The 27,730-nt window shown below is 43.1% G+C and overlaps 1 protein-coding gene and 1 long non-coding RNA gene across 6 annotated transcripts in view; one reads left to right on the top strand and one right to left on the bottom strand.

Moving 5' to 3' along the window:
- exoc6 (exocyst complex component 6) overlaps positions 1–27,730 on the top strand; it is a 71,579-nt gene that overhangs the window by 31,104 nt on the left and 12,745 nt on the right. For 2 of the 5 annotated variants that reach the window (XM_063481775.1, XM_063481774.1), the window contains exons 9-23: positions 558–626; positions 1,519–1,602; positions 2,286–2,332; positions 2,502–2,622; positions 3,953–4,024; positions 4,109–4,206; positions 4,572–4,677; positions 4,807–4,916; positions 5,022–5,133; positions 5,210–5,344; positions 5,808–5,987; positions 6,771–6,800; positions 20,577–20,718; positions 21,892–21,965; positions 27,468–27,580. In XM_063481775.1, the coding sequence (XP_063337845.1) occupies positions 558–626; positions 1,519–1,602; positions 2,286–2,332; positions 2,502–2,622; positions 3,953–4,024; positions 4,109–4,206; positions 4,572–4,677; positions 4,807–4,916; positions 5,022–5,133; positions 5,210–5,344; positions 5,808–5,987; positions 6,771–6,800; positions 20,577–20,718; positions 21,892–21,965; positions 27,468–27,580 (1,493 nt within the window). Of the gene's footprint in view, positions 1–557; positions 627–1,518; positions 1,603–2,285; positions 2,333–2,501; positions 2,623–3,952; positions 4,025–4,108; positions 4,207–4,571; positions 4,678–4,806; positions 4,917–5,021; positions 5,134–5,209; positions 5,345–5,807; positions 5,988–6,770; positions 6,801–7,246; positions 8,344–20,576; positions 20,719–21,891; positions 21,966–27,467; positions 27,581–27,730 lie in introns of those variants that run through there. The other 3 variants (XM_063481777.1, XM_063481776.1, XM_063481778.1) reach the window with 2 other exon arrangements.
- LOC134632906 (uncharacterized) lies at positions 1,615–25,179 on the bottom strand. The gene is made up of 3 exons (XR_010094622.1): positions 24,956–25,179; positions 6,670–6,762; positions 1,615–2,124 (listed from the first exon to the last, which is right to left on the bottom strand). It is a non-coding gene; the product is annotated as an uncharacterized LOC134632906 (long non-coding RNA).

Genomic DNA, 27,730 nt, shown 5'->3' with positions numbered 1-27,730 from the left:
GAACACCTGAGATTCTGCTGCCTGGCTGCTCAATCGTTCTTCATTCTTCTCTAGTTTTCTGTTATTATATTTTCATCAGACATAACAAATGTGCAGGTAGATGTTTGACAATCAGTCATTAGTTACAAAGTGATCCATTTGTCATGCTGCATAATCAGGAATTCTGTAACTAAGTTTCTATAACTACATAAGACAGTTGTGTAAGCGTGGTTGTTACTTGTTGGGGCGGCTGTAGCTCCGGAGCTAAAGCAGGTCACCTGCTAAGGTTCGTGGTTCAATCTCTGGCTGCTCAAGTCTGCGTGCCAAACATCCTTGGGCAAGATAATGATTCCCAGTTGCTCTCCAATGCATCCATCAGAGTATGAATGTATGTGAAGCTCTATGTTAAATAGAAAGCACATAGCAAAACGTGCTTCTGTGAATGGCTGAATGAGGCACTGTGTAAAGCACTTTGAGTGCTCAGATAGAGCAGGAACAAGTCCATTTACCATAACCAAATAACCAAAATATGAAGAAGCAGTTAAAAACATTCCATTTGTTTGTGTGTGTTCTTACAGATTCTTACAGCTCAGGATCTGGTGGACTTCTCACCCGTCTACAGGTGTCTACACATCTATACTGTGTTGGTAGGTGTCTGTGGCGAAAGCTAATAACTAATGCTATCCATTGGTCTGCCTTAATTCTCTGTTCATTGGATTTTGATTATCTAATGACAGCTATGCTAATTAACTGGAATCAAGGTTATAGTGCTAACATCCAACCTTACCCCTGAAATACAGCAGACAGCTGTTTCATGATCAGCTCTAACGCTTGTGATTACATCAGACATCCTGCTGCACATTCAGAAGAGTCTCAGCTCTCCTCTCTGTGTCACCTAAAATAGTGCCGGGTCTGTTTATTACCTACCCCATGAAGCCCAGAGCAGGTAAAAAGGACGGGAATTCAGATACAGGAAGGTGAGGTGTGGACCCAAACGCAGACAACGGAGATGAAGGTGGATGTTGAACAGAAAGCGAGCCTTTATTTTAGCGAACACAACAACAAACAAAAGCAAAGGACGACTAACACGGAGCTAACAAAACCTATACTGGGAAGACTGAACACTACATGAAACCTGACAAATGGAAAACACACCATACATACACAGAGGATAATGAGGAAATAGGAAACAGGAGGGGAACGCAGCTGAGACTAATCAGGCATGACGAGACGGGGAGGAGAGCAAAACTATAAACGCTAACAGGACATGGGACTGTCAAAGTAAAACAGGAAATACATGAACATAGAGACAAGGATGACTGGAAGTAACACAAGTGACCTAACAACAAAACCCAAAAACTAGAAATCACCAAAACACTAAAGAAGCATGAAATACAAACTAAAAGCCACCGAGTCTCCAGACCCAGGACCAGGACAGTCTGTGGAAAGGGATTTGATAATACCTGAGTGTTCTGGTTTATAACATCAAAAAGGAACATATAGTTAATTGATCTATGTCTGTATTCTGTGTGTGTGCAGGGTGACCGAGAAACATTTGAGAACTACTACAGGAAACAGAGGAAAAAACAGGCCCGGCTAGTTCTGCAGCCTCAGGCTAACATGGTGAGCAACACAAGTGCTTTAACATACGTGTAAAGCATATGAATGAAATTCAGACAAGCGCTCGGGGTTTTTTCAGTGGACCTTTCATTGTGACTCTATATGGCACTAAACACAGTCTGCCTTGTATTCATTTTTCCTAGAACCTGTGTATTTCTTACTATGACTAAATAGATTACTCACAGATCGTACAGGAGCTGTGATCCAGCTCTGGCAAAGCTTAGAAAACCATGACTGTTATTGTTTTTTCAGGGGAAAAATAAACAGCTGTACTTTGTATTTAAAAAGTTATAAATGATGTTTTAAAGTTTTAGGATAACATCAGGAATAAGCAAAACAGCCCCAGAGCAAGATGCTACCACCAGCATGCTCGGTGCATCTCACTGTCATTTGGCTTTCGGCTTGTCCATGTGGGCAGCTGCACATTTCAGATAGGTGGCACCATCTCAGTCCATATCTTGACTATGGGGAGTGGTGCTGGTTCATCAGTTTCCAGGTCCCAGCAGGCTTGAGCCTCGGTGGTTCCTGGGATGAAGTCACAAAGCAAAAGCCATGTCAAACAAGAGCTGCAGAAATACAACTTTTAACTTATTTTTTCTCCCTCCTATTTCAATATTTGCCTTACTGGTGGCTGTTACGTTTGCATCTGTATTAACATGTCTTTGTGTCTATTTGTGTGTGTTTAGCATGAGACAGTGGAAGGCTACAGAAGATACTTCAATCAGATTGTAGGGTAAGATGTTCCTTTCAAATGCTCATCAGGCTGTTTTGTTTCACTGTGAACCTAAATCTGTGTGTGTGTGTGTGTGTGTGTGTGTGTGTGTGTGTGTGTGTGTGTGTGTGTCTGTGTGTGTGTGTGTGTGTGTGTGTGTGTGTGTGTGTGTGTGTGTGTGTGTGGTCAGGTTCTTTGTTGTAGAGGACCATATCCTCCATGCCACTCAAGGGCTGGTGACCAGAGCTTTTACTGATGAACTGTGGAACATGGCGCTGTCCAAGATCATCGCTGTTCTCCGGACACACTCTGTAGGCGCGCGCACACACACACACACACACCTCTAATGTCTGCAGGGCATTGACTATGAATGGAAAGGATGCTGTTGAGAGTTAATAGAAATGATAGTTCCTTCATTCAGTGGATGATATACCCCTTTGAGGGCAGCACACCCACAAACACACTAATGATGTCACTATTAAGAGCAGAGGTCAAAACACACATACACATGCAGGCAAAGAGGAGGCCATTGTGACCTTAATGAGAGACAGATTGCAACAATAACAGCAGATAAAGAAGGCATATTCCTGCCCGCTGGAGCCCTGTCAGTTGTAAATGACCCCGAGGATTATGCTAACAGGCTGGAGAATAGGCCGCACAGCATGGGTGAGAAGACTAACAAAGACCTGGTGTCCTCTGTGCCCCGCAGCCCCTCTGCTGTGCTCTGACAAAAGCAAGTCCACATTGTCGGGCTCCTGCACTTACAGCGAGTGCATGGTCAGCTAAAAGTAACAAGGCTGCATCAGATTGTTTTAAAAAAAGCAAAACTAATACATGCAGATGATATACTTAATGAGTAAAATTCTCCCAGTGCGGGTTAAATAAATACAATATGCTTTCAATAGACAACAAAACGCAACTTGAAGAGCAGATTTAGCACATTTGCATTCATCACTGGTCTGGATATGGTGGAAGTAGACTTAATTATTTGTCATTTTTTTAAGATTGTTGGAGTCTGAGTAGATGGAGAGGCCAGCCATTGCTACTGAGTGTCCAGTCTCAGGCTGTGTTCGTATACAGCTGTGCTGCTCTCAGGGTTATAAATCACCCTACTCTCTGGAAAAATGAGGACCTTTGTTAATGCACTGGCTTAACTTGTTTGTCATGTAGGCATTTTGACAGACTCCCTATAAAAATGTATATATACCTAGTTAAAACTCTACACAGTATACAGTGCAGTTACTTCATACGTATTCAAAATCAAATTTGAGGCTCTCTGTGTTGACGGCTGAGGCCCAAAGTGGGTCATGGAACAGGACAATGATCCTAAGCACATAAGCAAATGTGCTGCAGAGTGTCAGGAAAGAAAAAGAATCAAGGCTCAAACTCCAGAAATGCTGTGGTGAGCTCTGAAGTGTGCTGCGCCCAAACAAAGCTCAGTGAACTGAAACAATGTTGTCAACAAGAGAACTTCACACAATTAGAAGTTCAGTTACTGCTAAAGGTGGTCGGACAAGCTTTGAATGACAGGGGGTTCAATTTTCAGAGGACTGCAAAGACTCGCGTGAATATAGATTTAGGAAGCAAAGCAGATAATGCGACGTTAGACCAGTGTTTGGTGATGACTCTCTTTTTCTGCAGTCATACTGTGACGACCCAGACTTGGTGCTGGAGCTGAAGAATCTTATAGTCATCTTTGCTGACACACTACAGGTTGGTTAAGAGTGGGACTTGACCTGTTTGTGACTCTGCCGTGTGAAAACGTGAGTGTTTTCTGACTGTGTGATGTTTGTGCAGGGTTACGGCTTCCCGGTAAACCGTTTGTTTGACCTGCTGTTTGAGGTTAGAGACCAGTACAACGAAACCCTGCTGAAGAAATGGGCACTGGTTTTCAGGTGGGCTTCACTCACGTGTGACGTCTGCCACAGTAGGACGTGCAGAAACACTTTGGCACAAAGCTAAAAAATTACAATTTGACAATAACAATTGTGTTTGCGGTAAGGCTTTCTTCTGCTGTGACAAAGCAGAGCAGCTAAAAACACATAACTAAAACCAGAATCAGCTTTGTTTGTGCTGTTTCAGCAAAGCATCAGCACCATGTGAGGGAAGTTGTTCTTTTTTTCATATCATTGATCCTGAAAATAGCACTGAGACGACATTAAACTGAAAAAATGGAATGGAAACATTTTAAGTGTTTTTTTGTTTCTGAACTAACAGTGGAGACCAAAGTGTGTGATAACTCTGATCTGTGTTCCCATAGAGAGATCTTTGAACTGGACAACTACAGTCCCATCCCAGTGGAGACAGAGGAGGAATATAAACTGGTTGTCAGCCGCTTTCCCTTCCACGATGCTGAGATAGAGAAGGTAATGTGTTCAAGTACCACAGTCTCCCCAATCTGGCACGGTTGCATCCACGTAAAAGAAACATTTCCTAAAAGACAACTTGTGTTGGATGAAAATTAATACAGTTTTTCTGTGTGTGTGCATAAGCAGCAGGACTTTCCTAAGAAGCTGCCAATGTCCCAGTCTGTCCCTCAGATCTACACCCAGGTCAAAGAGTTCATTTACGCCAGCCTCAAGTTCTCAGAGTCACTACACCGCAGGTACACTACTCTATGTTCACTCGCCACACGAACACTTCTACATATCTAATCTCCCTGGACTGTCGTCTCTTCACTTTGCAACTGTCAAGTTTGTTGTGTGTCCAGTTCAACAGAGATTGATGACATGTTGCGAAAATCTACCAACCTGTTGCTGACAAGAACTCTCAGCAGTTGTCTGCAAAACCTTATCAAGAAACCTCACATAGGACTGACTGAGGTTAGAACTGCTCACACACACACAGTCGTGAAAAGCATTCAGGATTCAGTTTAGAACTGTAACTTTGTCTCTGTAGCTGGTACAGATCATCATTAATACCACCCACCTGGAGCAGGCCTGCAGGTATCTGGAGGAATTCATAACAAACATCACCAACGTCTCCCCAGAAACAGTTCACACCACAAGACTCTACGGATTGTCGACCTTCAAGGTGATTTGTGCCTTTAGAAGTCACATTCTTCATACCTTGGTTGTAATGAGTTACTTTACTGTTAGCTTTCTTACCTCTGAGCAGTCTGGCCATTCTTTTCTGACTTCTTGCATTTTCATCCGGTGAACATATTCACTTTTTTAGTCTATAAACTGATATAAGAGATCATTTTGTGGGAGAATCCCAGTAAATCAGCAGTTATTGAGACAAGGCCAGCCACGTTCAAAAACACCTTTCTTCATCATTCTGATGCTCAGTTCTTCAGCAGGTCGTCTCGACTCTGCTTACATCCCTGATTACATTCAGTTGCTGCCATGTGATTGGCTGATTAATGAGATGTTAAACGGGTATACTTAATGAAGTGGCTGTAATTGAAGCTCTGTGTCTCCATTCCAAAAATGAATGTGTGTAGGAAAAACAATAATATTTGCTCCCATTAAATCTTGTGAAAACATTGTTCCAGGATGCTCGTCATGCTGCAGAGGGAGAGATTTATACCAAACTGAACCAGAAGATCGATGAGTTCATCCAGCTAGCAGACTACGAATGGGGCATGGCTGAGTCTGACGGCCGTGCCTCAGGGTATCTCATGGACCTGATCAACTTCCTACGATCTACCTTCCAGGTGTTCACACACCTCCCGGTGAGTGTGAGCCGCCTCCTCACCTCTACACGTTAGCTCAGCACCTCTGTCTGGGAGCTGTGGAACATAAACAGTGTGGGGTTGTGTTGTTGTTGTTCTTTCTGTTCACACACTAGCTGTATGGCGTGCTGTGAGGTTGATCTTTTGTTGATAATACGAACGCATGATTATTTTTTGTTTGTTTTTTTTTCCTTCCCTGACTTCCCACCATCACTCTCTTGTTTTTTACGCCCTCATAGCATTTCTATCAGATTGTAGGTGCTGTCTGAAAAAGGTTTAAACTGTGGATATTACGTTGAGCTATGTACATGTTGCAGTGCTGATTTCTGCATGATGTGCTGTTACTGGCTTGTGCAATGTTTTTGCAAACTGACATCATCTCCAATCAAACGGAGCACATTAGATAGCGAAGTGTAAAGGACCTGATCAGAAACTGTTATTTGAGCTCACAGCCTGATTGGTCTGATTGTTCGCTGTACCTGCCCTTCTCACCTGCATGTGCTATTATTTCTCTGATGACTTCTAGCTTGTTGTGTTTTCTGTTTTTTTCCAAAATTTTCAAACTATCTCCTGCTGTGTCTCCATCCACACCTTCTGTAATGCACAGCTTTGTAACTGAATTGTTTTACTCCTTGATTAATTTGACATATCAAGCATGCAAGATATCTCTAGCTGAACTTACCTCCTCCTGTCCATTTATTGTTGCCACATTTCTTTTCCTGTCCTTTCCCTCTTTCCCTCTCCTTCTTCCATTTTTGGTTGGTTTGGGGGTTCTCTGCTCAGAATAACAACAATGATCATGCATCAATGTCGGTGAGTATCCCTGCCTGGATTTATAACACTTTGCTGCTAAGCTGCAGGCAGAATGGCGATAAAATGCATGCTAATGTTTGCCTTCAGAAGTCCCACAACTCTAAGCTTGTGGTTCTGCCATAGACTGAATATAAAAGACTGATGTAGCCACCATGACATCACCTATGAGGTCTTCCCATTGTGAGCTTTTTGTTTCCATTTTAGCTCTTTGAAACTGGACATTACAGGATAGGCAGACCTTACTGTGGTACAGGGGGACACTGCAGGCTAACTGGCTAAAGACTTACAGTTGACAAGTCTGCAACTCAGCACTTTTGCTTTGGCTTCACTTTTCAGACTTGAAAACTCTTTAATATACAATCTTTTCCACTGGAACTGTTGCTAATGAAGACATTCACAGACCATAATTACATTCAAACTTGAGCAACAGATACGTTTATCTGCAGGAGAGCTGTGAAACCAAGGATCAAGTAACATCCACTGCATATGAAAGCTAAGGCCAGAATACTGCAATTCAACTCACCTTTATTTATACAGCACCAAATCACAACAGCAGATGCCTCAAGATGCTTTATTGTAAAGTAAAGACCCTGCAATCAGTCTTTACCTTGGCAACAATGGAAGGGAAAACTCCCTTTTAACAGGAAGAAACCTCCAGCAGGACCCGGCTCAGGGAGGGGCAGCACAGCCGTTTGGGGTTAGGGGAGGAAGCACAAAGACAGAGCCAGACATTTATAATAACCAGTAATTAAATGAAGACAGATGTGTAAACGCATAGTGAGTGAAAAAGGTGACTGAAGAAGAAGAAAAACTACATCATGGAAATCCCAGTTTTTTCATACTTTCATTCATATTGTTTCTGTGAGTAGTAGTTCTTGACTCTGTTTGCTTTTGAAGCCTAGGTTTCATTTTTATCTCTGCTGTTGAATGTTGAATGTCCTGTTAGTTTTATAAACGGTGGCACAGTGGTTAACACTGTTGCCTCACACTAAGAAGGTCCTGAGTTTGACTCCACGTCCTGGCCAGGGCCTTTCTGTGTGGAGTTTGTTTATTCTAGTTTTATTTATTGTAAATTTTATTGTCTATTATTCTTATTTTTTTTTCCGTTTTACTCTTATTTAGTTTTCATTATTGTTTAATACCTGTTTTATATTTTCTTGCTGTCTGGAAATAACTTTGGTCAACTACGTTGTTTTTTTAAACTGCTCTAAAAATAGAGTTGTAATGGTTGGAAGTAGGCTTAGAGTCCACTGGGATCTGAGTGCAGGGTGGATATTACCTTCAGTACGGATGCCTGTTTAGAGGAAAGTAGGAAATTAAGAACAACCAAGGTCTCTGCAGCTGTCTGTGAATTTGTTAGCAAGGGAGCATATTTCAGGCCCATCTGTAAGGTGTAAAAATGTTGTGTTCTGGCCTCACTTTCAGTGCTACAGTACACTACATGTAACTCTGAACTTGACGCCAGTCACTGCTAACCAGAAACACCAGTTGACTTCTGTTTATATAGTGAACCTGGAAACTTCTTTGAGGCCACACCTAGCAACTACACTCGGCACACTTTACATAAATAAAACTTCTATACTCCATTTTCTATTTTTTGTGCCTCGTTGTTGACCTGAGGGAATAGATTGTTTTTGTCTATGTTTTATACTAGCTGTACTATACTTTATTGATCAATTCAAAGTTCGTGCATTTCTAACACTTGAAGGAGATTTAACATGAAGCACTTCCAATTTGTTCAAGGTGCCTGTGTTAAACAAAATCCAGGTACAAGATATTCAAATCAAAAAAATAAAATAAAATTTATTTATATAGCACATTTAAAGACCGAAGTACACCAAAGTGCTTTCCAGTAAAACTATGATACAGATAAAAATCACAATATAAAATATAAATTACAGATATAAAATATAAAATAATTTCCATAATCTAAATGCAGAGCCAGATGTAAATTACCCTAATTAGCCTCGAATGCCAGGTTAAACAAGTACGTTTTTAGACGTGATTTAAAAGATTGAATAGAATATGATGCGCGAATGTCAAGAGGAAGATTATTCCATAATTTGGGTGAGGCAATGGCAAAGGCCCGGCCTCCTCTGGTCTTCAGCCGAGACCTAGGTTGCACTAAGAGCAGTTGGCCCGATGATCTTAGTGCTCTCTTAGGGCTATACAGACAGAGGAGATCAGCTAAGTAATCAGGTGCCATAATATTTAGGATTTTATAAGTAAACAATAAAATTTTAAAATCAATTCGATATTTAATAGGAAGCCAATGTAAGTTGGCTAGAACAGGGGTGATGGAATCATACCTTCTAGTGCCAGTTAAGAGACGTGCTGCGGCATTTTGGACCAACTGCAATCGCTGAAGGAGGGAAGATTGGAGGCCCAAGTAAAGAGAATTATAATAATCTAGTCTTGAAGTGATGAATGCATGAATGAGTTTCTCTAGATCTTTGCGTGGTATATAAGGTTTAGCCTTAGAAATTTGGTGTAGTTGGTGGAAGCTGGTTTTTACCACAGTAGACACCTGTTTATCTAGTTTGAAGGTGCTATCCATGAAAACTCCAAGATTCCTAGCAGCATCAGTGAGGTGATTAACAACAGGCCCGAGTGTACCAGTCAGTTGTCCCAGAGGCATATTTCTATCAAAAACAATTATTTCTGTCTTCTTTTCATTTAAAGTAAGAGAGTTACGTGATAACCAGTCTTTGACATCACTCAAACAATCAAACAAAGGATGTAGTGAATAGGGCTGGGCCATATTATACCGTTCACGGTAATACCGGTATAATGTTAGGCAACGATAGGAAAATGAAATATCGCGATAGAATATGAGTAAAACGCGCATGCGCAGTGCCTTTGTTTTCATACGCACATGGCCGATTGTTGAGTGAAACAGATGAACCAGAATTGGTTTGTAAAAATGGTGCAACTTCAGTGATGTGGAACTGGTTTGGTGTTTGTCCGTCAGATACACGACAAAGCACTGTTTCTTTTTTTTTTGCAGAACATGCAAGCCGGCCGTAGTTATTGCCGTATTTGTCGGAGTAAGATGCTCTTAAATCTGGGAGTAATCTGGGTCCTAAACTCCGTATGCTTCAGGTCCCAAAGTCAAACGAACACTGCAGCATCACTGAGAGTTAAAAACGGTCTAAATTCTTTCATCTTTAATAAAACGATCAGCATTACTGCTTTACCAGGTGTAACCATGAAGTTTAACTTCCAGGCATCCATGAAAACATAATTTATTACATTTAACGGAGTTAGAAGTTAGCAGGAAGCTAGCGGAAGTTAGCTCGCTAGTTTCGCTAGTTACCTATAGCATGTTCTGACTGAGAGATTTCTGAAAAAATTCAAACGTACAGCTCTGCTATCACTTCCAACATAAATGAAGACAGGAAACTAAACAGCAGTGACGTTTGTAGGGTTACTGAAGTTGGGCTACCTGGTATATAATGATGTGCTACGTGATCGCTAGCGACACAGCTATGTTAGCATAACATAAACAGTGAAGCTGGAGGACGAACACTAACACTTTTCCACTTATAAAAGTTAACGTGACGGTTTCTGATAGTTAGAGACAAATGCAATCGCATGGCAGGATGCTGTAAACGGACCAAACTTCAGTCAGGAGAACAACTGAGATAATCCATCCACAATATGAGGTTAGTCATTAATATACTGCGACAACATGGGAATAGAGCAGCTGTGATAGAATACAGCATTAATGAATCAATGGTACAGAAGTGGAGGAAGCAAGAAGAATGAGTTGAATAAAGTTTGATTTATCTGACTGCTTTGTTTCGCTTAATGTGCCTTATAATCCCGTGCACCTTATGGTCCGAAAAATACGTACTGCACACTGCAGTTTAAAGTTGCAAAGCACCCCTTTTTAACTGCAGTGGATATTATACATGGTTATGCTCAGGATATGTCAGCCCATTTCTACTGGAAATGCCTTTTGGTTAAACTTTCAGCAAGGAATTTGCATTTGCACTGTTAAATTTTTATATAGCTTTAATGCACATAAAAACCAGCTTCTTGTTTAAGTGAAAATAAATGGAAGGTTGTCTTTTTGCTAAGTGAAAATAAATGGAAGGTTGTCTTTTTGCGCTAGTAATGTTGTGGAGTTGTATTTTGTCTCGCATCAATTATATCGTCAGTTATATCGTTATCGCAAATTTTCAAATATATATCGTGATAAATATTTTTGGCCATATCGCCCTGCTCTAGTAGTGAAGATGAAACATCCCCAGTCAAGTGGAGGTAGATTTGCATATCATCAGCATAGCAGTGAAAAGAGACATTATGTTTTTCAAAAATGGAGCCCAAGGGCAACATGTACAGAGAGAACAACACAGGACCCAGTACAGAGCCCTGGGGCACACCCCAGCAAAAAGGGGCAGAAGAAGAGGAATATTTTCCCATCATGACAGAGAACAACCTCTCAGAAAAATATGATTTAAACCATGAGAGAACGTTTCCTTTAAGGCCTGCTACTTGTTCTAACCTTGCCAAAAGAATATCATGGTCAACCGTGTCAAAGGTGAAGTCAGATCTAATAGAACTAAGACCGCAGAGCGCCCAGAGTCAGCGATGAGAAGGAGGTCATTGAAAACTCTTAGTAGGGCAGTTTCGGTACTGTGACGCGGTTTAAATCCAGACTGGAATTTATCACTTATACCGTTTATCTCTAAATGGGTCTGTAGTTGCTGAAGCACTATTTTCTCTAAAATTTTTGATATGAAAGGGAGTTTAGAAATCGGCCTGTAATTTGCCAGAGTGTTATGATCAAGGCTGCTTTTCTTGATAAAAGGTTGCACGACTGCATGTTTAAAGACAGTCGGAACACAGCCAGATAACAGTGATGAGTTCATTAAAAATAAGATACAGGACCCGATTGTATTCAATGGATCCTCAATGATACGAGAGGGAATAATGTCATGCAAATAATTTGAGCTTCTCAGGTTATTAATTATTTCCTTTAAAGTCGAGGATGACACAGGTTCAAACTGTTGAAAAACCGTAGAACATTCGGAAACTGGAGCTTGATTTACTGCCGGAGAATGTGGGGCCCTTAACACTGAGATTTTATCTATAAAATGATTTAGAAATTTTTTGCAGAGAGACAGGGAAGGAATCCATCTAAACATCAGAGCAAGGATTAACCACTGAGTTAAAGATTTTAAACAGAACTTGAGTATTGTGACAATTAGTTGCAATGATGTTCGACAAAAAAGATGTTTTGCCATTTTGGCAGCCTTCTGAAATTTAGATCGGCTCATATGCAGAATGTCAAGGGACACCTGAAGTTGATCTTTTTTCCATCTCCTCTCAGCTCGACGACATTCACGTCTAAGAGCGAGGGTGGATTCATTTAGCCAGAGTTGGCGAGAGGTTTTAGGGCGTTTAGTCTTTACTGGAGCCACAGTGTCCAAAATAGAAGAGCATGTAGAAATAAAAGAGTTGACTACGCCATCAACCGAGAGAGGTGCATTACTAATGACATCATAACAGGCAGAGTTAGCAAAGGCCGCAGAGAAATGGGCTACAACCTCAGGATTAATCATACGCGATAGGCACAGTGGACCCTCAGAATTCAGTTCCATATTGCATAACTGAACATCAAACATAACTGGGAAATGGTCCGAAATCCCAGCATCATTAATGTCCATGATGCAAATATCCAGTCCATACGACAATACCAAGTCCAGCATATGGCCTTTAATGTGGGTTGATTTTCTCACCCACTGAGTGAGATTAAAAGAGTCAATAAGTGCAAGGAAGTCCTTAGCCAATAGGTCCTCCTCACAACTTATATGAATGTTAAAATTACCAGAAATAAGAACACAATCATAAGTTAAAAAGAGAAATCCTAAAAGATCAGCAAATTCACGGATAAAATCCTTGTTGTGCTTCAGAGGTCGATACACCACCGCACAGAGAGTCCGGGGGGAACCGGACAGCTCCAGTAGTTGTACTTCGAAGCTGGAATACGAGGCAGGAGGCAGTTGCCGCACTCGGAGTTTACTTCTAAAAACCGAGGCTAGCCCTCCACCCCTGCCCACGGTCCTAGGAGAGTTAAAGAAAGCACAATCCAGAGGAAGAAGTTCCGAAAAGGAAGAGGACTCACCGGGGCGAATCCAAGTCTCCGTTAGGAACAGGACGTCCAGCCTTGACGAGAGAAAAAAGTTGTTTACAATGAAGGACTTGTTCACCAGTGACCTAGTGTTTAGCAGAGCCATTCGGAGCTCTGCTAAACATCACCTTGATGCTACTAGGAGCACGTCCCAGCCGGCGAAGATTGCTATAATCCACACCAACCTCCAGAGACCCGCTTCCAGCTCCATACAGGGCACTCAACTGGTAAGACCGAGTGGGCTTGCTGGCCAGCATAGCGGATCCATCGATGACGACACAGTCTAAAAGTATACTGGGAGGGCCGCAAGATGTCCATGATGGAGTGGTAATTAATCACTTCATGTGCTATTCACATATATTGTAAAAGATATTGTGAAATGCACTATTTTATACAGTTAACAACTTACTATCGATAAATGTTCATTTATTGTAAACTTTACATTTATATCCCCTCCGTGAATCACTACCTAATCGTGGTGGAGTTGCTCGTGTGTCCCAGGGATCCCAGGGCTTTTTGCCCGATGGTACATTCTCCCTACAAATTGGTCCTGGGTGTGGGACCAGTCAAGAGCGATTCAGAAGACTCTTATCAGTACAACATCTAGGGACATGGGACCACCCTCCTTCTCGGAGTCCCTGGGTGAGGAGCTTGAGATACTCCACCTGGGGACTCTCTCCACATGAGCAGGACGACAACAACAGTGAGACCTGGTAGGGCGTGATTGGGAGAAACGGCCTATCCCACCTAGGGCTGGGCCATATCATACCGTTCACGGTAATACTGGTATAATGTTAGGCAATGATGAGAAAATAAAATATGGCGATAGAATATGGGTAAAACGCGCATGCGCAGTGCCTTTGTTTTCATACGCACATGGCGGAAAAAGCATGGCGGCGATGGAGAATGAGAAGGGCGAAAGCAGATCGTTGAATGAACAGATGAACCAGAATTGGTTTGTAAAAATGCTGCAACTTCAGTGGTGTGGAACTGGTTTAGCCTTCGTCCGTCAGATACACAACAAAGCACTATTTTTGGTAGAGCATGCTAGCGGGCCGTCGTTATTACTGAACCGATTTTATGTGGTACATAAAATCTGTCAAAAAATGTTTTAGTACGACTTTGCTAAGCTACGAAGCCGCACCGCTTGATGGATTGTCGGAGCATTACGGCTATCGTAGGCAGGAGCCTCGCGGAGTGATACGTACTGTGCTTCAACATAATGTTACCGTATTGTGTGTGTATAACCTCTTTTTAAGTTTTGTGGATATTATACATGGTTATGCTGAGGATATGTCGGCCAGTTTCCACTGGAAATGCCTTTTGGTTAAACTGTCAGCGAGGAATTTGCATTTGCACTGTTAAATTTTTATATAACTTTAATGCACATAAAAACAGCTGCTTGTTTAAGTGAAAATACATTGATGGGTTTTTTTGCACTAATAAAGTTGTGGAGTTGTAAAGTATTTTGTCTAGTGTCAATTATATCGTCAGTTATATCGTTATCGCAAATTTTCAAATATATACGGTGATAAATATTTTTGGCCGTATTGCCCTGCCCTAGTCCCACCTTAACCCGAGCAGTGTTCTGTTACTTGACATAACGAATACCATATTCGAACATAAGAGTGCCCATAAGTGCACGTCACATCAGGACACCCTATGCCAGCGGTCCCCAACCTTTTTTTGTGCCACGGACCGGTTTATGTCCGACAATATTTTCATGGACCGGCCTTTGAGGTGTCACAGATAAATACAACAAAATAAAACTAGTACCGGTACCAAAAAAAAGATGATTTATAACACAACACCCATGGAAACAGAGTTGACGATAAAAATGATAAAAAATAACGCTAAAACCCCTGAAAACCATGAGTTTCACACCCGAGCCTCAACTCTCGCGGCACGGTACCAAACGACTCACGGGCCGGTACCGGTCTGTGGCCCGGGGGTTGCGGACTGCTGCCCTAGGCCACAGGTCGATAATCCACTTGGTAATCAGATCATCATATTTGCGGCCGTATGTTCTGGACACTCAGGTGAAGAGAGGGACTGAGCTGTCAACTGATTGCCCAGGGTGTACTGGGAATGTCTAGCAGAGGCCCCAGTCTGCAAGATGGTCAACTCTCACCTCCTGCAAAGCTTCAACAGCATTCTGAGGAGAACTGGGGAACATGTTCAGCGCCTCCAGCTGAGGCTGCACTTCACTGAGCTGTGGCTGCAAGCTGGTCGGTGCCTGTCGTGGTAAACCCCAAACCAGCTGGTGGACACCAGAGGTGAAGGGAGCCATCAGGCCAAAGATGGATTCCTATCAGGCTCGGTTAGCCTGTGGCTGAAGTAAAAACGGGTGTCGGAGTTCAGTGAGGCCATGGAAAAATATTTTTAGATTGCCTTGAAGCGATTCTGGCAAACTGTCAGGCAACTCAGGAGGGGAAAGCGGTGCTCTACCTTCACTGTGTATACTGCAAGTGGAGTGCTGCTGATTACAACTGAGGACATTGTTGAGTAGTGGAAGGAAAACTTTGAAGGCCTCTTTAATTCCACTGACACGTCTTCCATAGTGGAAGCAGGGGGATGACTCATACATCACCGATAATTAGATCACTGAGGCAGTTAAACAACTCCTTGGTGCCACGGCCCCTCGGGGGGCTGAGGTTAGCCCTGAGATTCTGAAGGCTCTGAATGTTGTAGGGCTGTCTTGGTTAAAACGCCTCTACAATGTTGCATGGAGATCTGGGGCAGTACCTGGATTGGCAGACTGGGGTGGTGGTTGCCAATTTGAACAAGGGGTACCAGAGGGTGCTCCAACTCTATGGGGGCTCACACTCGTCAGCCTCCCTGGGAAAGTCTATGCCAGGGTGCTGGAAAGGAGAGTCTGTTAGTCAGACCTCAGATTCAGGAGGAACAATGCCATTTTTTATCTAGACCATGTCCCTCAGAGTATTCTCTGGGAGAGGCATCGGGAGTATAAGGTGTTTGGCCCGTTGTACAACCATTGCAAGAGCTTAGTTCGCTGTGCTGGCAATAAGTCAGACTCGACCGCCAGTCCGTGGTGAAAAGAGAGCCGAGTATAAAAGTGAAGTTCTTGATTTAACGATCCATCTTTATCCCTATCAGGCTAAATTCACACTAATGTGTTTTCATTTGAAAATGCATTGTTTTCTCTCCGTTTTGGCCTCCCGTCCACACTGAGACGCCGTTTTCACTCATGGAAAACGCAGCGTCTTCAAAACGCTCTCAAAAACGCATATATTTGAAAACGGTGCTTTCGCGTCGCAGTGTGGACAGCGAAAATGCAGACTTTCTAAAACGATGACGCATGTTAGTCATATGATGCAGTCATGTGACCAATTAAACTAAGATAGCGAAGGGCATTACACCACAGTTGTTTTGTTTGCTCTCAATTTTGACAGCCCTATTAAAGATTAATATCAGTCTGTACATGCTCCAGATAGCTTCCAGATTTCACAAATGCGCAGTACTGGAACGTAAGCGTTTTCGGCCGTTTCAATGTGCATACACAATTCTGTGAAAACGACTGAAAACGCTAGTGTGGATGCGGAGCGTTTTCAGACAAAAATGCCGTTTTTAAATCTGTCCGGGCCAGTGTGGACGTAGCCTGAAATAACAAGATTGTGGACACAAGCAGCTTTCTCGAAGGGTGGCTGGCTTCTCACTCAGAGATGGGGTCAGGAGCTCGGCAATTCGGGAGGGGCTCAGAGTACAGTTGCTACTCCTCCGCATCGAAAGGAGCCAATTGATGTGGTTCAGGCATCTGCTTAAGCTGCTAGTGCCCCCTGTGGCCGGGTCCCGGATAATTGGAAGAAAAAAAAAACACCCATCTCGCCCCTGCGGGCGTTTTATCCTTCAAGCTCGGGTCCTCTACCAGAGGCCTGGGAGCTTGAGGGTCCTGCGCAGTATCTTAGCTGTTCCCAGGACTGCGCTCTTCTGGACAGAGATCTCCGATGTTGTTCCCGGGATCTGCTGGAGCCACTCGCCTAGCTTGGGAGTCACCGCACCTAGTGCTCCGATTACCACGGGGACCACCGTTACCTTCACCCTCCACATCCTCTCGAGCTCTTCTCTGAGCCCTTGGTATTTCTCCAGCTTCTCGTGTTCCTTCTTTCTGATGTTGCTGTCATTGGGAACCGCTACATCAATCACTACGGCTGTCTTCTTCTGTTTGTCCACCACTACTATGTCCGGTTGGTTAGCCACCACCATTTTGTCCGTCTGTATCTGGAAGTCCCACAGGATCTTAGCACGGTCATTCTCCACCACCCTTGGGGGCGTCTCCCATTTTGACCTCGGAACTTCCAGGCCATACTCGGCACAGATGTTTCTGTATACTATGCCGGCCACTTGGTTATGGCGCTCCATGTATGCCCTGCCTGCTAGCATCTTGCACCCTGCTGTTATGTGCTGGATTGTTTCTGGGGCATCTTTACACAGCCTGGGGTCTTGCCTGGTGTGATAGACCCCAGCCTCTATGGATCTTGTGCTCAGTGCTTGTTCCTGTGCTGCCATGATTAGTGCCTCCATGCTGTCTTCCAGTCCAGCTTTGTCCAGCCACTGGTAGGATTTCTGGATATCAGCCACCTCCTCTATCTGCCGGTGGTACATACCGTGCAGGGGCCTGTCCTTCCATGATGGTTCCTCGCCTTCCTCCTCTTTCTTGGGTTTCTGCTGCCTGAGGTATTCACTGAGCACGCTGTCAGTTGGGGCCGTCTTCGTGATGTATTCATGGATGTTTCTTGTCTCATCCTGGACTGTGGTGCTGACACTCACCAGTCCCCTGCCCCCTTCCTTCCGCTTAGCGTACAGCCTCAGGGTGCTGGACTTGGGGTGAAACCCTCCATGCATGGTCAGGAGCTTTCTTGTCTTTATGTCAGTGGCTTCTATCTCCTCCTTTGGCCAGCCTATTACCCCAGCAGGGTACCTGATCACGGGCAGGGCGTAGGTGTTGATGGCCCGGATCTTGTTCTTACCGTTCAGCTGACTCCTCAGGACTTGCCTGACCCTCTGCAGGTACTTGGTGGTTGCAGCTTTCCTAGCGGCCTCTTCATGGTTCCCATTCGCCTGCGGGATCCCCAGGTACTTGTAACTGTCCTCTATGTCTGCAATGTTGCCTTCTGGTAGTTCAATCCCCTCAGTTCTGACTACCTTCCCTCTCTTTGTTACCATCCGACTACACTTCTCCAGTCCGAACGACATTCCAATGTCATTGCTGTATAGCCTGGTAGTGTTGATCAGTGAATTGATGTCTCGTTCACTCTTGGCATACAGCTCGATGTCATCCATGTACAGGAGGTGGCTGACAACCGCTCCGTTTCGTAGTCGGTATCCGTAGCCAGTCTTGTTAATGATCTCACTGAGGGGGTTCAGGCCTATGCAGAACAGCAGTGGGGACAGAGCATCTCCTTGGTAGATCCCGCACTTGATGGTGACTTGTGCTATGGGCTTGAAGTTGGCCTCTAGTGTTGAACGCCATCCCCATTGAGTTCCTGATGAAGGCTCTTAGGGTCCTGTTGATCTTGTACAATTCTAGGCATTCCAGTATCCAGCTGTGGGGCATTGAGTCATAGGCCTTCTTGTAATCAATCCAGGCAGTGCACAGGTTGGTCAGTCTGGTCTTGCAGTCTCGGCTGACTGTTCTGTCTACCAGTAGCTGGTGTTTTGTCTGGTATTCTTGCCAATCCCTTTCTGTGCCCCGCTCATGTATTGACCCATGTGCCTGTTCATCTTAGCCGATATGATGCCTGACAGGAGCTTCCATGTAGTACTGAGGCAGGTTATTGGTCGGTAGTTGGATGGGACCGGTCCCTTCTTGGGGTCCTTGGGGATCAGGACCGTCCGACCTTCGGTTAGCCATTCCGGGTGTCTCTCGTTAACTAGCAGCTGGTTCATTTGTGCTGCCAGACACTCGTGGAGTGCAGTCAGCTTCTTCAGCCAGTAGGCGTGAACCATGTCGGGCCCTGGTGCTGTCCAACTCTTCATACTGGAGACCCACTGCCACTGTGATGGTTACTGGACCCTGTTGAGGGAGGTCGCTATGGTCTGCCCTCAGATCCACTAGCCACTGAGCATATATATATATATATATATATATATATATATATATGTATGTACACACACACACATATATAAGATGAACATGCACATGGCTCAATACATAAGTGGGCCACAGAAAGGAATTGGCAAGAATAATAGAGGCGCAAAACACCAGCTACTGGTAAACTGAGCAGTCGCCTGGGACTGCAAGACCAGACTGACCAACCTGTGCACTGCCTGGATTGATTACAAGAAGGGCTATGACTCGATGCCACACATCTGGATCCTGGAATGCCTAGACCTGTACAAGGTCAACCGGAGCCTAAGAGCCTTCATCAGGAACTCCATGGGGATGTGGTGTACAACACTAGAGGCCAACTTCAAGCCCATAGCACAAGTCACCATCAAGTGCAGGATCTACCAAGGAGATTCTCTGTCCCCTCTGCTGTTCTGCATAGGCCTGAATCCCCTCAGTGAGATCATTGACAAGACTGGCTACGGATACCGACCACCTCCTGTACATGGATGACATCAAGCTGTATGCCAAGAGTGAACGAGACATCGATTCACTGATCCACACCACCAGGATTAACAGCAATGACATCGGAATGTCGTTTGGACTCAAGAAGTAGTTGGATGATAACAAAGAGAGGGAAGGCCATCCATTCATGTCCTGCAGCTCAAACACACTTGAGCTATGCAGCAGCGCAAAACACACCAGCAAGTCCATCTCTGAATGGGTCCGTAAAAACATATTCAAGGTTTGGGCCTCAAGTCAAATCAGGTTGATATGCTGATAAAGACTCACTGGTAGTTATCACAAATGTTTGATTGCAGAGTGGCACAACCAGTTATTACTTTCTGGTGTAATTCCTTTGGGTTTTTTATACACGGGGAGAGGTCGGTTTGAATAGCTTCTTTCCCTTAATTAATGACTAATAATTATTTAATAATATTACAACTGCATCTTGGATTTACTTGGTTCATCTCTGTTCATTGTTAAAATTAGTTTGATGATCTGAAACATGGTGTGTGTGACAAATGTGTGTGACTTTTTCATTTTTCATTTAACTTTTTCATGTTTACATAACCTGTAAACATTTCAATAAATCATTGCACTTTTTCCATTTTTCTAGCAAATACAGAACATAGTGGTGACTCAAGACTTTTGCACAGTACTATATTCATACCTGTTCATGAAGAATTTGAGACAACACTAACATGGAATTATCCCTTGCCCTTCTTGCTCTTTATTCCCCATTTCTGTATTACTCCTATACCCTCTTTTCACATACCCTCCTCCTCCTCCTTCTCTTTCAACTTTTTACCCCAACTGTTTATCTCAATCTGTTATTATTCACCTTCTTTTTCCCATCCTGGCCTTCCTACATATTTTTAAAACTCAAATACTGCCCGTTCTCTCTTTATAAAATGTTCACCCCATCAAATGACTTCATTCTGTCGCTTTCCCCTCCTCTCATCCTCATCCTCTACCAACTCTGTCCCCATCCTAAACTTTCCATCCTTCATCTCTCCTCTTGCTTCTTGTCTGTGCCTTCCTTCTCCCTGAATCTCTCCCTGTGCAGGGAAAAGTGGCCCAGACAGCTTGTATGTCGGCCTGCAAGCATCTGTCCACATCACTGATGCAGATGCTGTTGGACACGGAACTCAAACAGATCAGTATGGGGGCCATTCAGCAGTTCAACTTAGACGTTATTCAGTGTGAATGTGAGTATAAAGAATTGTAATGTTGAAACATTTGTTTTCTTTTAATATAGATAAGATACAATAACATTCTACTGTAACTAAGAAAAATACTGAAATGCAAAGGCATTTAATGTAATATCATCTTATCACTTCTCAGATGATGATTCTTACAAATACTGTTGGGTGTAATGTGTTCCAAAGTAACACATTACTGTAATCACAAGACATTTTCAGCAACATGGTAATGTAACGCGATATTGTACTAAATTCAGTAGTGACATTACAGTTGCAATTATGTTGTTAATCACATTACAGAGGGTTTTTAGTTACCTGCACGTCAGGTGGATCAAAACAAAACAAGCAAATGCACCTTCTTTGTGTGCACTCACACATGCATGCAGGAGCAGTCTGCAGCTTTTGAGGAGTGGATGTATGGAAATGATTACAGTGACCAGAATGCGACGGTGAAGTGAAAACTACTTCCACTGCAGAAACAAGAGCATAATACTAATAACAAAACCTCTGCACAGACAGCATGGAGGCTGCATCTTCATTAGGACAGAGATATGTGTTTATATTGTTAACTGGTAGCTATGTGACAGCGCGTTTCATTTAAATTTACAGAGTATCATGAAAGTAATTTAATGAGTACTATAACGAATTACTGCATTACGTTCAAGGACAGTGACGTTTTATGTGTAATGCTTTACAAAACAGCATGGACTTGCAGTAATGCCTGTTTTGCTTACACAGATAGATAGATAGTCCCCTGTGGGGCCTAAAATACCTCGATGACTAAAGTTCAACCATTTCACATTGCTATTTGTAAAACAGTTTACATGAATGTTTATATAAACGATACATTGGTTTCAGTAAAACAAATCACCCAGAGTGTAATATAACATTTCAGTTCTGCTCTTGTGTGATACTGCTGCTGTGATTTCTTCCACAGAAGTGCAGAATCTTTGTGCTGATCAGCATGTGTTGCCTCCACTGGTTCACATATAAATGTTTCATTTACAACAAAAATGATTCTTATTTCTTGCATAACTAAATAGTTTTTTTCTGATCCAGCATTTAGCTGAATGACCACAGACCTCCATATGTCCAGTGTGTGCATGTAAAGTAAGAAACAGACCTGAAACTCCAGCTTTGAGTTTACTGTTTTGTGACGTTGTCTTTGTAACTTCTCAGTGTTTGCCAGCTCAGAACCAGTGCCTGGGTTTCAAGGAGATACTCTTCAGCTGGCCTTCATCGATCTACGACAGGTAAACTTTTATCACTAAGCCTTAAACCAGAAACAGCACAAACGCAAAGACAAAGGAAAAGAATTGGGGCAATGCATGTTGGGTAGGCATGGTGGAGAGAAATGCAGATGGACAGATGTCGGTGGATTTTACAAAAAGGATGGAAATGACCATGGTGAACATGTATTTAAAAAGAGGGAGGAACATAGAATGATGAATAAGGGTGGAGGAAGGTGAACACCGGGGGACTATGTCTTATACAGAAGGTAAAATCTGAAAGAGAGAGGAGACTGAAGGTGGTGGCAATTTTGTAAATCAAAAAGAGGGAGTGAGTGAAGACAGAGGCAAAGATTCAGTGGAGAAAACTGAAGAACGTTGCAAAGAGTTCAAGGAGGAGCTGAGAGAAAGTACAGCTGAAACGGTGAGGCGAATTGCCAAGAAGGTGTTTGGTGTTTGGTAGCAGAGAGGAAAGAGACTTGGTAGTAGAATGGGCAATTACAGAAATTATTTAAAGGAAGAAATTAAGAATAAGTAGGTTAGTCAGGGAGATGTAGAAAGTCTACAGGAGTACTGGGAGGCTACACAAAGATGAAGGCTTATAATGAGTTGTATGTGAGCTGGGACTCTAAAGAAATTGTCACCATCGAGCTAGAAAGGATGTGCAGCAGGTTAGTGATTAAAGAAGTCCAGAGGATTAGTAAGTAGGAAGTGAAGGCAGCTTTGAAGAGGATGAAGAGGAGACATGTGATTGGCCCAGATGACATGCCTGTGGAGGTATGGAGATGTCTAGGAGAGAGGACGGAGGACTTTTTAACCAGATAGTTTAACACGATCTTGGAGAGTGAGAGGATGTCTGAGGAGTGGAGTAGGACTGTACTATACTGATGTTCAAGAATAAAGGTGATGTGATGATGCTAGGTTAGAGAGAGAGGTGAGTATCAGTGAGCAGCAGTATTCATGCTGGGAAAAAGCACCAACACAGTGTTGCTTATGTATGTGAAGCATATGTTTGTTAAATACTTGAAGAAAGAGATGAAGTACATTTTCTACTAGTTATGTAGACTGTGTGTGACTGGTACATTGCTAATCTTCTAGTTACTCTAACTGTTGGTTACCTGAACATAAAAGCACGATAAAATACACAAATAAAGATTGCACTATGGTACAGTGGTTACTGTACTGTGGGTTCTAACCTGCAGTATGATGGAGCATGTTCTCCCAGGTACTACAGCTTCCTCCCATACTGCAGAGATGTACTTGTAGGGTTAACTGGTAATTCTAAACTGGCTGTCGATGTTAGCTCTGTGATAGACCGGCCACCCATCTAAGGCATCCTGTGTCTGCTCATAGTAGCTTATAGGCATAAAACACAAAGCTGTTCTTAGGGATTGCCTTTCATCCCCCATTACCTTCATTTTTCAAATCCTGATAGGAATTGTTACTTTCATGATGACACTGCCCCCCATCCACAGGGTAACAGGTCAGGTGTCCCTGAGGGTAGCTGGTGCCCTGCCTGGATCTGTTCTTGAGCAGAGCTTAGTTTCCTGCCGCTCATTTAACAAGATGTGTCCATCTTCCTTTTTATACAGGCTGCTTGGTTAATCCTAGCCTGAGGTGACAGGGTTGGGAGGCACCCACAGGCTGGGGTTACACAGAGGTCATCCTTTTACTTTTTGGGGCATTAGCTGCTTTTTAGATCATTATCCTATCACCGTTAGAGGGAGCCAAAGTCAAAAGTGTGTGTGTGTGTGTGTGTGTGTGTGTGTGTGTGTGTGTGTGTGTGTGTGTGTGTGTGTGTGTGTGTTCAAGAAGGCACACTTGATGGAACGATTTCTTTTTGTCACCACAGCCTTCTTGCTATGAACGGGCAAATTATTAAAAAGCCAGATTATCTAAACCAAACTCAAAGAGGATGATGGGACTTTGCCGTCTGTTAGGTGTTATCAGCAATATAATCACAGACATCAGGCTAACAAACTGAGTGCTGTGCCAAACATGCTGCTGGTGAAGTTTAAATAAGTTGTTGCCATAGATTCAGTGATGGTGGTGCGGAGTGCTGCTAACACCAGTCCAAACTCTCCCGTAGATGTTCAGGTGAATTGAGATATGGGGACTGTCATAGCATAAGATTCATATCGTTCTCATTCTCTGAGTGAAGTGTTTCTGTTGGTTTTTAGTGACCCTTCTTCCAAAGGGGATAAGAGGACCCAAACCAAATGAGCTAAACCCCCGGACCTCGTTCACTGTCTGTAGGGTCAGACCTGCACCGTTTTGCTGGTCGTATGCGTTACGTGCACTTGAATGCGGTCACGGATGATGATTTTGACCACATCTCTGTAGCAAATTGTCTAAACATTTCTTACTAACATTTAAATTTACAATAATCAGCTACACTGCAGTGGGGAATGCATTTCACTATAGGACATTTTTACACTGGTATTTCTGTAAACAGTGTTTTCAGGTGATTCCTCTGCTGTTATCTTCTTCAGTGGCATCTGCCTAAAACAACACACAACTTTATTCCCTCAGTTATTTTGTTAACAGTGTTACATCCTCACTGTGTACGCGTCTGACTGTGGCAGCAAGAATACTGACAGGAAGTAGGAGACACTTCTCCCATATCAGCTTCTCTTCGCTGGCTTCCTGTTAATTCTCAAAATCCAGAAGGAGAATTTCAAATTCTGTCTCTTTCCCACATTTGTCTTTGGTCCTCTGCTCTCCTTCATCTCTTCCCTCACCCCCAGGCAGTTGTGACAAATGGCTGGCCCTTCGTGAGCCTGGTTCTGCTGCAGGTTTCTTCTTGTTAAATGGAGTTTTTCCTTCCTACAGTTGCCAAGTGTTTGCTCACAGGGGGTTGAGTGATTTGGGGGGTTTCCTCTCTAAAATTGCAGGTCTTTACCATACAATATAAATGGCCTTGAGGCAGCAGTTGTTGTGATTTGCAATATATAAATTAAGTAGAACTGAATTGAAAATACTTGTCATGTTAAAGGAAAAATACCCATTCTTACCATTTGACTTGAATTCAGTGTCACTGCAGGCATAAAAAAATCTTTAGGTTTTAATAAAAAAGCACAGGAACCATCCACAGGCAAACTGTGTGCACACAGCTGTTCAAACCAGTGGTCAAAGTCAAGAAGTCGGGATCCTGTTCACAATAGACCTGAAAAACATAAAGTAGAAGTTTTGAGTCCTGTAATGGAGGGCTCAGATAGCAAACTGTGGCTTCTCAGAACTCGTTACTTGGTGCCAGGTGAGAATAATGGCATTGCTGCTAAGCCTCACTCTGTAAGTTGGAGTCTCTCAGTCAGTAGAATAATGCTATTATCACTAAGCTGTTCTTTCACTGTTCTTTTTCAACATGACCTAAATACCCAGCTGTTTCACCCTATGACATTAGCATACACTGTGTGTCTGTGTGGGGCAGGGGAGTCATCTCCATCTGGTTAAACAGAGGTCATGGTGGGGTCATTTAAAATGTTCACACTTAACATCATGAAGAAGTCTTCTTACTCCTTTCTTCTCTCTCCAACCCTTAATCGACTGTATCTGTCAGAGTGGTGCAGCGACCCAGCAGACGCAGGGTGGTGCTCGATGCTGTTTGGTTAAACTTGGAGAAAACTACTCAGTGTAATCAAAAGGAAAAAACAAACGCAAAAGCAATAGAGAGAAGAGAAAAGGGGGAAAATGGGGGAGAGATTTTTTGCCTAATTATACCAGAGAAAGAGCTGCAAGTTGCTAGAATGCAGTTATAGAGGTTTATATGATATTTTCTAGTCTTTACCACGGGTCACAACACAATTAGCGACGCTCATTCATTCATACATGCAGTGCTTTTACCACTGAAGCATCATGACTTACAGGTTTAATATCTTGGACTGTAACATGCAGACTGTACGAGTCAGGGAAGGAGCCTCTATAAAAACAAGACAGTCGTGTATTGCTTGTAGCCAAAAACATTAGCCAGCTAGAAACGGTTAAATCCTACTGCATGTTGTCTTTCACAGAAAAAATATCTTGGTCTGTAGGTCTCTGACTTTTAGTAACAATTCTGATGAGGTGTACGTCAGCCAACAACAAAAGACTGTGCTGTACCACTGTACCTGTTTTCAGCACATTAGATTCAAGACTTGAATATAAATCTATCTAAAATGCAAGTTGCATTATCACAGCAAGAAAATCAGTAAAACGTTGGTGTTGTGTCTGAGACTATGACAGTAGACCCGCCTGACTAAACAACAGTGTAATCTGCAATAACCAACACTTATTAGCACAAGTTGTCTAGCAGTGTAAAATAGTAACATACTTTTAATTTATACCTTTTATTATCTGTAATTATGTAACACTAGCTTCATGATTTAATGTTGGCTGGTAAAATGAGTCGGGTTTCTGCACTCAGCTAAAATGAACACAAGAGAAACGCCTCTCTGAATTACGTAATTATTGGAAAAGTTAGCCGATGCATCTGTCATACATGCCAACCCTCCCGATGTTTCCGGGAGAATCCCGAATTTCAGTGCTCCTCCCGAAAATCTCCCGGAGCCACCATTCTCCTGAATTTCTCCCGATTTTCCACCCAGACCACAAAATTGAAAAACCATATCCCAGAATTCATAGTGCGGCCCAGCCAGTTCCAGTTTCCAACAATGGTGGCAGCCACTTAGTGTTAATATTACTCTTATTACTCTTTGTGAGTCACAAAATAAACTTTTAACACATTTTAGGTGAGAATGTAGCTGTGTAAACTTCAAATATCTGAGCCGGCGAGAACAGCGAACTCCCAGCACATCGTTCTCAAACCCCCCCGCGGTCTTTGGCTACTTGGGTTAAACATGATATATAAGTCACTTAAATAACTTAAACATGTTGTTGTTTGGCCTTTTTCAGTGTTTTATTTGTTTGTGAGTAAATCGGTTTGGCTGAGATTAAAGTTATTAGATTAGATTAAATAAAACTTTATTAATCCCTCGGGAGGGTTCCTCCGGGGTTTTCACACAGCTGAATAAACGTCAAACAGAAAACTGATTAAACAGAAGTGTCAGACGGTCGAGAATTTATGCCAGCGTCTGGTTATATTTTAGACAGCAAGTGAGCAGACGGCAGAGTTTCACTCCACCGAGAGAGCTCGTGACGTAATTCTGAAGGCTAGACCGTCACAGTCGCTCACTTCTGGCCTATCTGGCTTTCGGAGGACCCGGCCCACTTAGACCGCGAAGGCCGGGTCCTCAGGTGGATGCAGCCTCTGAATTTGGACACCCCCGCTGTTTCCGGCCGGACAATAATAACGCTGTCTTTTAACTTATTTTATCTGATAAATCAACACTGTAAAATTCAAGTTTTTTGTATATATGTATATGTATATGTATCCCCCCCCCAGAAGCCCTTTTGAATGTCTCCCTAATTCTGAGGTCTCAAGGTTGGCAAGTGTGGCATCTGTTGCTGTTGAAATTCTCCCACGTCCATCTTCACGTGCACTCTGGGTTCCCTGAGGATACACTGAATACGTTTCTGTGTGTCTTGTAGCTCCTGGACCTCTTCATGGTGTGGGACTGGTCAACTTACTTGGCAGACTATGGCCAGCCAACATCCAAATACCTGAGAGTAAATCCAGCCACTGCCCTGGCTCTGCTGGAAAAGTAAGTACATGGGCTGAGTACATCCTGCCGAGTGTTAAGGTGTTCCACCAAGTAGAACTCGTAACAGAAAAAATTCATATTTGAGCCCCCCCCATAAGGGTGACACTTTCTACAGCCAGCTTTAATTTAGACTCCTGTTTTGTCTGGAGC

Source organism: Pelmatolapia mariae, linkage group LG8, assembly GCF_036321145.2.
Source record: "Pelmatolapia mariae isolate MD_Pm_ZW linkage group LG8, Pm_UMD_F_2, whole genome shotgun sequence".
NCBI classification, from domain to species: domain Eukaryota; kingdom Metazoa; phylum Chordata; class Actinopteri; order Cichliformes; family Cichlidae; genus Pelmatolapia; species Pelmatolapia mariae.
This window is presented reverse-complemented; position numbering and strand designations above follow the sequence as displayed.